Here is a 16,323-nt window from a genome sequence, read left to right on the forward strand (position 1 = left end):
TCGCTTATGATTATTCAGTTTGATATATTTTGGGAGGAAAACGAAAATAAAGGCGTACGTATATTGTTTCGTCATCGGACAGACTTTTAAGTCATAGACAAGACTTCCGTTTAGGACTGTTTATAAAATATTACACATAAATACTTGGGGACAGGACAAATATTTTCACGTTTTTCTGTATACCATGATCATACATATTCTATAAATAAAGTGTATTTGCTATATACTATCAATTCAAAGTTTACTTTCTGCGGCTGTCACTGATATATTATATAGAGAGTCTCTATATAAATGACTATACCGCCTAGGATAGGTTTACAATTAGGAATTGATAGTAAATAGCAAATACACTTTATTTATAGTATATGTATGTTCATAGTATACAGAAAAACTGTGAGAAACCAAAAAATAACGGACTTTGGAAAAAAGGGGTAGGGCTAAACAAAATTGTCCTTTCACCAAGTACCTATAGCTTTTGATACCTCTCCTGAAATTCTCCAGTCATAAAATCTTTTACAAAAATTCATTCCACAACAGTTTACATACTTTCAACCACACACTAAATGCCCGCGATTTCGCGGGTGTGTTCTAGTGACATTTACTTGAAAACAGTAAGTGATAGACACACACAATCTTCAGTAATGATAACAGTACAATAGAACAAATAAAATAAAATAAAATATAGGATGAGTCCCTGGGGGTCATCCCACCCCCTTCAATTTGAAAATGTGTTTTTATCTTGTAAACGGTTATGATCCCCACCCCTAAACCATATATATACTTGTATGGGACAATAAAACAAATCAAATGAAAATAGCGATGTTCGGGATTTCCGGATGTGACGTCACGGAAAATTTTTGGATGGCAAAAGAAAAATGGATGACAAAATTGCAAGTGATAACGATGGAAAGTCCAAATTTTCGACTTATTACCATTCCCTTCCAAATGACGCTAAGAATAGATATTCAACAAAGTTATTTTATGATGCCGGTACCAAAAGTTTACCTGATCCATATGTTTTGACTGAGAAATGGAGCACTGACCCGAACACATGGCCAGATCTCACATTTGGGGACATCTACCTGTATCTGATAGATACTCCATCAATCTTTACGAAAGAGTCCATGAAGGCATATAAATCATTAGAGGCATACAAGTAAGTACATAAACATTAATTATTGCCGTATTTCAACCTTCAGTTTGCTTTTATTATCGCGGAAAAGTCTGAATTCCCCCACCTGTACTGCAATACACATTATTTACAGGTGACGCGTTGTTTACACCACGTGGTATCCTTATATGGACATGCCCAACTATCAATGGAAATTTACCTGAGTTATAGTACTGTAATCAGTGTTGTAGTATATATTAAATAAAACCTTAAGAGTGATTACTTCACACTTGTAATATAAAGTAACAAAAACTGAAAGCAAAAGAAAAATTAAATTTTGATAGAAATATTATTAAAAAAAAAAAACATTATGAGAGTAATACACATTTTTATGGACCTGTATGCCAAGAATGTATATTATTATTTTTAAATGAAAAATAATTTGACATGAATTCAATATCTAAAGACATTTGCTTTGACCATTCCTACCAGTACCGTGTTTCTATAAATCTTAAGTTTAAATGAAGAGTCTTTCACATGTATCATTAATTGACAGTAAAATATATTTGATTTGTATCATGTTCATTGTATGAGGTGATTTTTTTTTTTTTTTTTTTTAAATTAAATTATTTTATGTTTTAATCATTGCAGATATGTTGTAAGTGGTCATGTCCGTGTTGTATTGTCACATCAGATTTCGAATGACTGTCCATATGTTGCACTGTCGTCTAAAGTCACACCCTCACAAAGGGCCAGAGACAAGCCACATGAGCCTTGGGTTTATTTAGAGAAGAAGACAGGAACTGTCTATTGTGCCCATTGTACCTGCATGGCAGGGTAGGTGTCAATGTATTGCATACTTAATGTATATAAAGTTTCTGTAGTAAATATTAATCTTTAAAGAAAAATTCCAGTTTTTGTCGTAAAGAATATTTACATATGTGTCAGTATTTAATGTCAAACTTGCAATTTCAAGCACGTCAAGGAACACAGTAAAACAATTTTTGAACAATTTATTTTAAGAGAATATATGTATATCTTGTAAGTCATTGTCAATGTACATATAAAAAAGAAGATGAGGTATGATTGCCAATGAGACAACTCTCCACAAGAGACTAAATGATGTCTTTTTTTTCCTGATGATTATATTGTGCTATTTCATGCTTCTTGTCATCAATAAATATAGATCTCTGATTCCCTGATGTAATGAAGTGCAAATAATTTGTAGTCTTTTATCATTGTTGTTAAAACTTTGTTTTCCATTGTAGGTTGGGTGAAGTATGCAGCCATGTCGGAGCACTTTTATTTAAGGTGGAAATGGGTGTAAAAATTGGTATGACAAAGACATCATCTACCAGTACAGCTTGTCAGTGGAATAGCAAATTTCGGAAAGAGGTATTACATTTATTGCAACTTTGTTTTTATTGTTCAAATTTTTTTTGCATTTCATATAACCTCAAATTGAAAAGTACAGTCTTTAAACTTATACTCTCAACCATAATTAGGAAATGCCAAAATATTCATAAAAAATATTGTAAGATTACATGGTTATAATTTTGTATGCCAGACACAAAGTTTCCTCTTAAATGGACCTGCTGTGATGCTTGAATTAAAAATATGTAAAATATATGGCGTTGAATTGAAGACCTCAGCACTCATGCTTTCAAGGTTATGCATTACTTGTAGTTTTAAAATAACCAACTGATTTTGTAATTGGTGGAATATAATATCATGAATATGATAAAAATAATTTGTTCGATTGCTCTTTTGTTTTTTTAACATAAATTATTTGAATTTGCTCTATTTAGATTGTCAGTTATTTAATTTCCATTCAGTAATGAAAAAAATTCTAATAAGTTATGTTTTTGTAGGTCACTCCAGCAACAGTGACAGAAATTTATGACCAAATAAAAGGCAGACGCAAGAAAGATGTCCCTAATGTTCATGCTCATGGCTCATCACCTTTACCATCAACATCAGACCTTCAACTTCTTTATGCCATTGCACCAAAGTCAGTCTTTTTTACCTCCGTTACTATACCAGGTATAGAAATGCTACCTCCAGTAAAGAAACCACAACCCACAGACAAATTTCCAAAACTATTAACTAGCCTTCATCAGCCTGATACTGCTCCAAATTCAGAATACATTAATGACACTTATCATAAATACACCGTCACAGATTCTCAGGCCTATCACCTTGAAGAAGCAACACGCAATCAGGCAGTGAGCCCGTTATGGTTCGAACATAGGAAAGGGCGCGTAACTGCCTCTAAAGCACATGATGTACTTCGCATGAGAGAACAAACATCACCAGATAATTTAGTGAGACGAGTTTGTGGCTACAACAGCTATGACCTATCTAGAAAAGATGCAGTCCGTTGGGGTATTGAACACGAAGATGAAGCCCGTATAGCCTATATCAGTCACCAGAAAACCACACATATAAACTTTGAATGTAAACTTGCAGGATTCTTTGTTAACTCCAAGCATCCATTTGTTGGAGCAAGTCCAGACGGAATAACTACTTGTGATTGCTGTGGTAAAGGTACCCTTGAAGTCAAGTGCCCGTTTAAGCATAAAGACACACCTATTGACAAAGTTCCTGCCAAAGACTCTAACTTTTGTTTGGACAATATGCTGCAACTGAAACAGAACCACCGTTACTACACCCAAGTACAACTTCAAATGTACCTTACAGAAAGCAGTTATAGTGACTTTGTTGTGTATACCAAATGTGATCCACCAAGTATGGTTATTGTTAGGTTGAACTTGGACTTAGACTTCTGTAAAACTCTGCTAAGTAAATGTGACTCCTTTGTCAAAGACCATGTTATACATGAACTAATTACACAGAAGTTAAACAATATGCCAGTTACACAACAGTCAACATGCACCACTGAAACTATGAACAATAATGACCAGCCGTCTACATGGTGTCTTTGCGCAGAACCAGAATATGGCCGAATGATTAAATGTGACAACCGAGAATGCCCATACCAATGGTTCCATTATAAATGTGTCAACGTTAGAAGAAAGCCAAGGGGTAAATGGTACTGTATTAGTTGTGAACCATAATCAAAAGACTTTGAAACAGCAGATGTCAAAAAGGCATTCAATCAACTTTTTAATAATAGACATTAGTTGTTGTAATTATATCATTTATTTTTCATGGGAAAAATAAAAGTACATATATACATGATATAGATAACAGTACAAATAACATGCTTATGTTTTATATTGTGACAAATGAGCACTATCTAACAAGTAAATAATGTTTGTTATATATATAACATTATAATATGGTAAATAAGTTTTCATCTGAGAAAAAAAAACCAGTAACATCAGACATTGGAAAAGCTACTATTTAGGTTTAAGCATAAGTTATGTTACTACTACATCATACATGTACATGTATTACTTTTTGTGATAAATTTTGACAAGAGCTACTATTTCAGAAAAGGCTATTGTTTAAGATAAATATGATAAAAGCTACTATTATTGATTAAGTTATATTACACAAATTTCAGCCTGAAAAAACAGGATCTTATAACACTTTACTTTGTTCTGAACATGATGAACTAATTTGATCTAGAAAAATTACAACTCAAATTGTTAAAGTTTTCTATTGCACATGTACATATGTTTATACATTATCATATATTATATTTAATTTGATTCAATGAATATTCTTATATATAGATGTTATGATGACTATGATATGATTTTGTACAAAAATAAATGAACACTATACAATATCTTCAAATTTCTTTTTGAATACACATTTATACAAATTAGGAAACAAGAGCTGGTTGTAAATTACAAATACAAGAACAAATAGTCACAATACTGTCTGAATGTGGTACAAGATGAAGGTTCATGTTGGTACTAAGAATGTTAAAGTTTTTTACTCTTTCTATGGCACGTTCAACATGTATGCGTACATGAGCAATCTGTCTTGTGAGTTCAATCTCTTTTGCACTTAGTTGAGATTTTCCCCGAGTAAATGCTGGGATGATCAAGGTAGCTCCATGACTAGCTAATTCTTCAGAAATAAGAAATCCACGGTCAGCTAAAACTTGGTCATTATGTTCTAATTTGTCTAGATACCCACTGCGTTGAGTAATTACCTTATCTGATGTCCTTCCACCGAATGCACGTGAAACATAGGATATGGCACCAGTTGGTGTGATCGAAACAAGAAACTTAATGGTGTTATGGTGTTTGTAGTTGGACCATGTTTGAGCTCTTGCTGTAAGGTGACCTGGTCGATTTATAAAAACCTCAAAACAATCTATGATGCTTACACATTGAGGATAAGTCTTTTTGAAAATTACTGGCATGTTTTTGATTAGACTGTCTTTGTCTGGCCACTGTACTAAAAAATTCAACTTCTTGGCTAAGGCAGGTAATCCTTGATTGAGAATGTCTGACACAGTTGTCTTTGAAATATTCAGGCGGAAAGCAATGTCTTCTAAATGTAGATTTAGTCTCAGCTTAATGAGTAGGCACAGTAACACACCTTTTGGAGAGACGACACGAGACGAAGGAAGCACAGTTGAACAAAAACTCAAAACCCACATAAATAAAGCTTTAGAAGGAATACCCGTATAAAATGTTGTCTTGCTGTCCGTAGCCACTGCACTATCTTCAAATTTTAGGTTGAGCAGTTCTGTTTTCAGATGTGTGTTGTCACATTGCAACCTATTTAGCTCTGTATAAAGTTGTTGATTTTCTAAACGCAGGCTAGCAATGGTCTTAATACAGCTATCATGGACTGAAGGTTTTTCTGAAAAAAGAAGATACACATTTTTAATATCTCAAACAAAGGCAATGACAGTCATTAATAATATTTCATACTAACATATAAAATAAATCTGATAACAGGGGAAAAATTGGCAAAATATGGTTATATTGAAATTTGTGTTACCATTAACTGATGAATTAATTGATTTCATACATTATGTGATTAACAAGTAATTTGTATACACATTTTCTTTGATGGTTTACTGTTTTAATCATCATTAACAAAAAATAATTTTACAATTAATGAATTACTATAATTAACATGATCAAAGGTAACTAGGTTAATTAGGAGTATTAAATAGTATAAAAGATCAAAGTAAAATATATATAAGTATATTAAGATTAATTTTTATGAAAACAAAATGATGCAATAAAAAAATTCACACAAATTATTAATATATCATATAATTGATATGTTTATAAATATGAAATAATAAGTGTACCTGGTGTTGGCGGAACATTCAGTGACATCTCTTGAAGTGCTACTGCTGCTGTCTTCCTTTCATCATCTCTTTTTTGGTACCTCTCATATCTTGCAAATCTCTGTGGACCATCTGTCTGCATGTCTATGGTACCCATATGAATAGATGGGACATAATCTGGGTTCTCTTGGTCATTACTTTTTTGGCCTGAAAAATATATAACATTTATAAAATCTAGCTTATACCAACATTCAACAAAATTTTGTCTTGGGTGTAGAGATTTCTCATTGGCAATCATATCACATTTTATTTTTTACACTAGTAAAGTGAGTGAGATTTAGGCCAGAAATGTACATGTAAAAAAGTTTTGAATATATTTAATATAGATTTTATTAAACAAAATTGTGTCCAGATTTCCTGTATTGACTTTTCTGTTGTAAACAACAAAAAATATTGCATTAGCCAATATGTATTCATGTACGAAATCATTGACATTTTGCAAAAAAAAAAGTGTAATGCCAGAGTTCCATGACATGTGAGATGTCACTTATCTTGTCTTGTGGTGTAGAAATCGAGGTTTAAACAGGTTATACAATGGAAATTATTTCAACATAATGAATATTTAAATGTTAAAGATCATAACAAAATATTAAGATTTAAATTTTAAACTTACCAGTGATGAAATGACGAGAACATACACGGTCGTAATCTGAGGGTTCCCATACAGTTCCATTCTCCCCCTCTCGTTTAATTGCTTCTATCCACAATTTTCTTTTTTCCAAAGGTTTTTTAGGCACACGATAGAAACTAAATTGTCCAAATCTACTTGTACAATTAATAACACAACACGACAGAACCATCGTAATGAACAGTTGATCATTAATTAACTCTCGTAATGAGCCTCAACATGTAAACAATATGTTGCCATCCAATTAGTCACGTGACTTTTTGGTGACGTCACGGCGAACATCGCTATAATTTGAGGTTCCAGGTGTCACCCCTATCCCTTCTGTTTAAGAACTTGTAAATGGTCGAGAATCCCCACCCCTAAACCATATATGTTCATGTATGGGACAATATAACAAATCAAATGAAATATAGTGGGAGTCCCTGGGGGTCAACCCCACCCCTTTCTGTTAAGAACTTGTTAACAGTTGAGATCCACGCCCCTAAACCATACATAGTCTTGCATGGCACAATAAAACAAATAAAATGAAATACAGGGGGAGTCCACAGGGGGTCAACTCCACCCCCTCCTGATTGAGAACTTGTTAATGGTCTAGATCCCCACCCCTAAACCATACATATTCTTGTATGGTACAATAAAACAAATAAAATGAAATATAGGGGGAGTCCACAGGTTTAACCCTTCCCACTCCGGTTTGAGAACTTGTTAACGGTCGAAATCCCCACCCCTACACCATATATATTCTTGTATGGGACAATAAAACTAATAAAATAAAATATAGGGGATTAGTCAATGGGGGTCACCCCACTCCTCTTTTTGAAAATTTGCAAACGGTCGAGATCCCCACCCCGAAACCATATATATTTTTGTATTGGGCATTAAAACAAATCAAATGAAATAAAGGGAGAGTCCCATGGGGATCAACCCTCACCTTTTGAGAACTTGAAAACGGTCGAGATCCCCACCCCTAAACCATATATATTCCTGTTCGTTAACTCAAGAATGTTTAAATGACATACAGGGTCAATCTCCTAGGCGTCACATATGCATATCACTTTACTTGACCAAACCAATTTGTACTGGACTCGGCCCAATGTCAGGCGACCATGGGAATGACCAATTATAGGAGCTTTGTTTGGGAGACTTCGTAACAGTATCCTGTTTCAATTAACTCTTGTTTATTATAGCCCCCAAGGGTGACTGGGGAATAGAAGTATGGTCACCATTGGTCTTCCTTCGACTGGCAGTAAAACCCTTGCTAAAGTGGGGCGTCCGTTTGGCTGTGCGGGATGTACAAATTTGCAGCCATGTCCAGTCAGAATGGGGTAGTTAAATCCGATGCCTCGTGTGAAGGGAGTGCTACGCTCTTTGCACGTTCAGAACCCTTGCAACAACGCTTTGAGGGGTCCGTAGGTGACCTAGCCTGTTGCAAGGCTAAATTTCTGTCCCTATCCAATATACCCTCATTTCCCGTGGTAGTCTAAATTTCTCCGACCTTAATCCTGGACGCCCCTATTACAGAACCTACCTATTGTATTTATTGTTAATTTGTTCTCGTCCTGAAAATGCATGAAATATTTGCCACTGGACGTTAAGCAACCAACAATCAATCAATCAATGTTTATTATAGAATTTAATTGATGCAAAAAATAAGTCTAGATAAATTTACTTTATTTATTTTTTGAGTTATTTCTGGGCCTATAAAATTTTCATTTAAGGCTCATTTTAAAGGAAACATATTAAAGATAAATTAAAAATAACTTGAAAATGGTTGGATTGGATAGGGAAAACATTAAGGTACAAACATTTTTTTAACTTGAAATAGCTGAGATAAATAATTAATCCAATTATTCCACAATATTCATCTTAACTTAAGCTTCTGCCACATTTGCCTTGGGGTTTTTTAATTAACTGCCTATAGCCCCCTTGGTGCTTTGATTACAAGTCGTTCCTTATCAGTCTATTCTAAAACCAGTTGTTGGCATGATACGTGTTATGTTCTCGTATATTTTATGATAGTATGATACTTAACCACTAATGGGAGAGATTTTGCTAGATATTCATATGACGAAGACATAATCTTTCAATCAGTTAAATTGAGGGCTGGAGCTTGCATGTCAGTAACTGCTAGTAGTCCTTTGTTAATTTATGTATCATTGTCATTTTGTTTAGTTTCTTTTGTTACCTATTCTGACAACAGACTTATAAATGGACTTAGTTTTTCTTCCAGTTAACATTACATACAGTCTGCAGTTTAAGTTTTTAAAACATTTATTAGATTCATAAACTATCCTGGATTTTTACCCAACTTGGACAGAAGCTACTTACAATCAAAAGATAATATAGAGAGGAATATTTTTATTAATTTTTTTCCTCATTTTTTAAGAGCCTGCGGTTAACAGCTCAAGTAGGCAAGACGCTGGGTTCTGCGGAACCCTTACAAATTTTAATTTATGTATCATTGTCATTTTGTTTAGTTTCTTTTGTTACCTATTGTGACAACAGACTCTGACATCTTTTAAACTGAGTTTTCCTGTGTGTTTTGCTGTGCGTCTGTTTTTTCTTCATTGGCTAGAGGTATAGGGGAGGGTTGAGATCTCACAAAACATGTTTAACCCTGCCGCATTTTTGCACCTGTCCCATGTCAAGAGCCTCTGACCTTTGTTAGTCTTGTATGATTTTTATTTTTTGTTCATTTATATATTTTGGAGTTTAGTATGATGTCCATTATCTCTGAACTAGTACACATTTTTGTTTAGGGGCCAGCTGAAGCATGCCTCTGGGTGCAGGATTTTCTAGCTGTGTTGAAGATTCATTGATGGCCTTTGGCTGTTTTATGCTCTTTGGTCAGGTTGTTATCTCTTTGACACATTCCCCATATCCATTCTTAATTTTATTGTTGAAGAGTATAGACCATTGTAAAACTGTCTCTTTTTAAACTTACAATGTATAACTATGATAACAATTCAAGGCAAAGTTCAACAATTTGATAGCTGTGTACTTCATGGTACAATTACACTGAGTAAATAGTCATTAAAAAGGACATGGAGAATCAAGTTTTTTTTTTTAAATAATCAGAAGCATGTTTAAATTCTTAACCTTCATGACAATTGACAATTGTTTATGTATTACTATTAGGTAACCAAACTATAATTGAATAATTAATTCAAAATGATTGATTTTATATTTATCAGGAGATTTCAAGTTTGGAGAATGTGCAGTAACCAGCTGCTGAACTAAACAAGGAACTAGGATCATAACTGATAAGTGGAGATGTAATGGATGATGACACATTTAAGCGGCATTAAAAGACCCGGAGAGTATGTTTAAAATGTATAATTGTCACTTTGAATCTGAAATAAGAATATGTAGGGTGTTTTTAATTCAAGGCAAAGTTTATCATTATGATCGCTGTGTACTTGATGGTACAATTTACAAGGATGATCACAGGTGCTTCACATTCAACACCTGTCATGCTACTGCTATAAAATGCATTGATAAATATCAAATGCTATAGTATTACAAAAATGTGCATTGGTAATTGCTTCTTAACCTACCCTAAGACATCACCAAATTGATAAACCATTGGTAAGGTAAATGTTCTAATCTTGAAACTTGATCGACTGTGAAAATTTGATAAAGAAACTTGTTTGTCTTGACAAAGGATAGACAACACTGTTACTGGTTTAAACAACAGAGATATTGAAATTTAAAAATTACATAGTACAAAACTAAAAACTGAAGCAAGGGCAACACACTCCCCTTTAAAACAAAACTAATGGTAAACTCAGTTGCTTTAGCATGTCATGCCCCACATGTTGAAACCATTTTCTTGCTCCTTTAAGTACAAATTCAGGAATAATTCTAATTGTTAAGTCACATTAAATGGTCTTAACAACACTATTGCTAAAAAGAATAGGACCAACAGACAAAAAACAGTACACAAAACACAACATAGAAAACTACAGACTAAGCAACACAAACCCCATTAAAAACAGGGGGTGAACTCAGGTGCTCTGGGAAAGTATTCAGATCCTTCTCTACATGTGGCACCCATCATGTTGATCATGTTAGCACAAAGATTGTGATAATCTAATTTGGTAGTGTACTTTTTGGAAAAAATGTACAGGAGTGTAGTTTATACTACATTTGAAAACTTATCCTTTGTCATCTGTGAAAAGGATATTTCATAACAGTTTACCAACTCATGATGGCTTCCATAAAATTTATGGGAAATGTTCAACTTCACCACTTGGAAATCTTGGTTTGATAGCTTTCTTGTGAGAATCAACTCTCTATAAAGAAAATCATGATAGAAAACACAAAAGTTTGAAAGCTTTAGGTGAAGAAATTATGTTATTTTGTGTTTGAAAGAATTAACTCTTTATCTACCACTGACGGATATATACGCAGTATTTATCACCGTTTAGTTCGTAGTGACTGATAAATCTGCTTGCCAAATCATCTGTGTATTCGCAGTGACTGATCTATCCTCTGTAAACAACGGCATGCGCAGTCGCGGTGACGGATATTCCCGTAAAATATACCACTGTTAAAACCCTTTAGATTGGACAATACCGAAATGAACCAATCAAATTCGGTTTTACAAATGAATAAACTTTCTCCTCCTATATTCCTTTTCATTAAAAGGTAATATGTTTACATTAAAATACATTGTTTTTTACACATGTTTTTGTTTGCGGAATGAGTTTGAAGGGTTTACGCAGTCTGATATTGACGAAAGTGAAGTTGGAAGTGTTGGCAGTGATATCAGTTTATCGGAAATAGAAAGCAAGTCATCTGAGGACGAGGAACCGGAGTTAGATAATGACATTTGGACAAATAATTTGTATAAACCCCCAGTCACTGAGTTTTCACAACCGTTTGGGGCAGCTTTTAATCTCGAAAAGGAAAAGAAAGCAATAGATTTCTTTCACAAATTCTTTCCTTTTGCACTTGTTGAAAAATTAGCGGAAGAAACAAATTCATATGCACGTAAAAGCATATTAACAAAACCTGACAAAGTGTGGGTTGAAACAACTGCAGTTGAGATGAAAAGCTCCACCAGTGACTGGAAACTGTGGACTGGCACACTGGCCCTTTCAGTTTGAAAAACCAGGCAGATGCAAACAATATCTCAAGCAAAATAGAAGACATGAAGTTTCAATTGGCTGCAAACAGTGCAATGTAAAACTTTGCATTAAGAATGACTGCTTTTTCAAATACCATGAGGAACTGTTAAAGTGAAGCTGTGGCATTATTCATGTATATAAATTGGAATATATATTGGAATTTTTAGGAGATTATATATAATTATAACAAAATTTTGTGTTTCAACATATTTTATTGGATTAATTAGTGACCATAACTGGATTAAAATCAGGAATATAAAAATTCAAACAATTTTGAGTTAAATGCATTTTTATGCCCCCACCGTAGCGGAGGGGGCATTAAGTTTTACCCTTGTCCGTGTGTACGTACGTACATACGTCCCGAAATTAGTTTCCGTTCTCTAACTTAAGTTTGCCTCAACCAAATGTTATGAAATTTATACACAATGCTTATTACCACAAAATACAGATCAAGTTTGAATTTTGGTGGCGTCACTTTAACCGATCTAGAGTTATGCCCCTTTATAAAAAGAAAAATTGCAAAATATTTAGTTTCCGTTCTCTAACTTAAGTTTGCCTTAACCAAATGTTATGAAACTTATACACAATGCTTATTACCACAAAACACAGATCAAGTTTGAATTTTGGTGGCATCACTTTAACCGATCTAGAGTTATGCCCCTTTATAAAAGGAAAAATTGCAAAATTTTTAGTTTCCGTTCTCTAACTTAAGTTTGCCTCAACCAAATGTTATGAAACTGATACACAATGCTTATTACCGCAAAACTCAGATCAAGTTCAAATTTGGGTAGCGCCACTTTTACCGGTCTTCAGTTATGTCCCTTTATAACTATATGATATGCAAGCGGGGGCATCATCTGTGTCCACATGTGGACACTATCCACATTTTTTTATTTTTTATTTCTATACAGTAATTGCTTAATAATTTCATATTTGATTAGAGTACTGATTACACCGCTGTAAAAATTCTCACACTGCAAATTATCTCTGGTAGTTAACCTACAAATCAGCTGCAGTAGCTAACTAATCAGCTGTGTGTAGTAGTGAACTGTATGATTGCCTGTGCTAGATAAGAAGTTAAGTAGATATAGGAAGATGTGGTATGAGTGCCAATGAGACAACTCTCCATCCAAGTTACAATTTATAAAAGTAAACCATTATAGGTCAAGGTACGGCCTTAAACACGGAGCATATTTGTACTATTTCTTAACGATATTGGCAATGGATTTCTGTCTGAAGCATAATGAAACATGCTAGTAAGATATGATCAGGCATCATTTTTAAAGCACTCAAATGTCATAGATGGCGATGTCTGTATAAAAAAGAAGATGTGGTATGATTACCAATGAGACAACTCTCCACAAGAGACCAAATGACACAGAAATTAACAACTATAGGTCACTGTACGGCCTTCAACAATGAGCAAAGCCCATACCGCACAGTCAGCTATAAAAGGCCCCAAAATGACAATGTAAAACAATTCAAACGAGAAAACTAACGGCCTAATTTCTGTACAAAAATGAACGAATAACAAATATGTAACACATAAACAAACGACAACCACTGAATTACAGGCTGCTGACTTGGGACAGGCACATATAGAATGTGGCGGGGTTAAACATGTTAGCTAGATCCCAACCATCTCCCTAATCCTGGGTCAGTGGTGCAACAAAACACTACAACAACTGTACAAAACAATAAACAAATTACGCATATGATCAACAGCAACAACCACTGAATTACAGGCTCCTGACTTGGGACAGGCACATATAGAATGTGGCGGGTTAAACATGTTAGCGGGATCCCAATCCTCCCCCTAACCTGGGACAGTGGTGTAACAGTACAATATAAGAATGAACTATAAAAATCAGTTGAAAGAGGCTTAACTCATCGGATGGATAAAATACAAATACTACAAATACAAGTGGACGTGGCCGGATAGTTGTACATTCAAACAACAAAAATACACCTAAGTACAGATCTGAGAGTACTCGCAGTTACTGACAGCTAGTTCAAAGCAACTAACAACTAATAAAAAAAATCATGCATCTAAGACTAAATTATCAATCCGTACACATCCAACATCCAATGGATTTAGTGTAAAGACATCATAAACAGTCAGAGAAAAACATGACCTCGTGCAATGCCAAGATACAGGTATCAACAGATTGTAGATCCATGAATGTGTATATGTATATAACAATAATATTTAGTTTGCTTTTAATTTACTGATAACAAAATCAATATTAGTACCAATAAAAACAATATTTAATTATCTAATTATAGTGTTGAATTGGTAACCTTTAAGAATAAGTTTACCAGGATCATTTCTAAATTTCCGGGCACGGTAAACAATATTGCCGTGAAAAATGAGGATGTGCAATCCAGTTTGAAATAAGTTTTCTACAGGTACAACCGAACTTCAGAACCAAATCTTTATATCTGTGGAAGAATTTAGTAAAGGTTTTAAGTAATTTGTGGTAACGCAATCCCTGGCTTAATAATTTACCAGTGATACATAGATTACGTTCGTTAAAATCAAAAACGTCACAACAGATACTGGCATAGCGAACGAGTTGTGAAATATAAACACCGTACAATGAAGCTGGTGTGTTACTCTTTAGAAAAATATACCAAACCTTCTTATAAGTTGCATGCCACAGGGTTTCACTTCAAATGGAAATTGGACTTAAGTTTATCTGTACAACATCTACCATGAGTTCATACAGCTTCAATAATGAGTTGAGTATTTGAAGGCATCCACGGCATGCAGGAAACAAAATATAAAGATTTGACAGATAAAATAAATGCATCCTGATTATATAGCAAACTGAGTGGTTAAATGTATATTGCTATTGGTTTGTGCAATTTGCATTAGACATCTGGTTTGTAGAAACTGGGATTTGCAAAATGGTTATGAAAAAATTATGTATATTTCATTGTATTCCCAGTTAATAAATAAAATAGCCGAGCTTTAAAATGTATATTCAAATAGTAGCTGTAAACAAGTCTAAATTGAAAACAATGTTCAAACCTATGATTGCGTTGGATAAAAACCGCAATTTTTATACGTGTGCATGCAAAACAAATTTCTTGGTAGAGGGGTCTAAATAATACAACACAAACAACATTTTCTAAAAGACCAAATGAGTAAAAAAGTATATTTTAACAAAATGCATTTGACTAGCAGGTCGAACAACTGATGTTCTTAAACCCTGCTTACTGCTATTGGCGATTGCCAAATAAACGGATCACAAGATGTAACAAAATAGATCTTATTATTAATTTATTACCAAACAGAAAACAATAAACTTGCAGAAAAGATGGTATAGCGCAAACATGAAGTGCACAAATTTGTACACCATATCCGGATTTCGACAATTAATGTCTCTTCAGTGATGTTAGGAATCGAAACAGTATTTGGAAGGCCATATAATTTACCTCAATTTAGTATAGTCTCTAGCATAAAAACGGATACATAAAACAACAAACCAGCACATAAAAATTCACAGCCGAGTTAGCCAAAGAGATTTAATTGATACGTAAATGGCCCAAGTATCACCTTTGATGATTGGCAATCTGTTTTCAGATCATTTGATCTCTGGTTAATTAGTGTTATCCCTTCTGATTAAAAGTGTGCAACAATTAAAATGTTTACTTTGCAATTTCCTTCAATCAAAACAAATTGTAAGCATAGATGAACTATTTTTTTGTCCAAAGGCAATTATTTATTAAAAATTTTATGAATGTTGTAGTTATTGAAAGATTAACAAGTAAGTGAAAATATTGTTCCTGTCCATGCATGTGATGTGTACTCACATTTGACAAAAATGATTTATGTTCAATTCAACAGATGGAATTTCTTGTCAAAAAATGTATGCCTTATTGTAACAAGAGTTTATATAGTGAAAAAAAATGATGTCTATACAAATACCTAGATGGCTAAAAAGATTAATGAGCCCTGTTAGGTTGACAATTCAATATCATGTAGTTAAGTAAGTCACATGAATTCTTGAAAACTCTTTCAACAATGCTGTTTTGAGTAAAACCTTGATAAAGAAATGATTTTATGTTATAGTTTTCATACATGTGTTGATGTTCATGTAAAATTGTCTGGATCACATTATTAACAACTTTGATTATCAATATTATAATAATCTTTGTA

General features: G+C 33.7%; 2 protein-coding genes across 2 annotated transcripts; one reads left to right on the top strand and one right to left on the bottom strand.

Moving 5' to 3' along the window:
- The first annotated feature begins 819 nt into the window (after positions 1 to 819).
- LOC127732222 (uncharacterized) lies at positions 820 to 4,868 on the top strand. Its single transcript, XM_052241309.1, has 4 exons — positions 820 to 1,156; positions 1,763 to 1,948; positions 2,380 to 2,506; positions 2,983 to 4,868. The coding sequence occupies exons 1-4, from the start codon at positions 876 to 878 to the stop codon at positions 4,186 to 4,188; spliced, it is 1,800 nt and encodes a 599-aa protein (XP_052097269.1). The 5' UTR covers positions 820 to 875; the 3' UTR covers positions 4,189 to 4,868.
- On the bottom strand, positions 4,225 to 7,207 carry LOC127732223 (uncharacterized). The gene is made up of 3 exons (XM_052241310.1): positions 7,012 to 7,207; positions 6,360 to 6,545; positions 4,225 to 5,899 (listed from the first exon to the last, which is right to left on the bottom strand). The coding sequence occupies exons 1-3, from the start codon at positions 7,196 to 7,198 to the stop codon at positions 4,905 to 4,907; spliced, it is 1,368 nt and encodes a 455-aa protein (XP_052097270.1). The 5' UTR covers positions 7,199 to 7,207; the 3' UTR covers positions 4,225 to 4,904.
- Positions 7,208 to 16,323: the final 9,116 nt, after the last annotated feature.

Source organism: Mytilus californianus, unplaced genomic scaffold, assembly GCF_021869535.1.
Source record: "Mytilus californianus isolate M0D057914Y unplaced genomic scaffold, xbMytCali1.0.p SCAF_22, whole genome shotgun sequence".
In the NCBI taxonomy this organism is placed as follows: domain Eukaryota; kingdom Metazoa; phylum Mollusca; class Bivalvia; order Mytilida; family Mytilidae; genus Mytilus; species Mytilus californianus.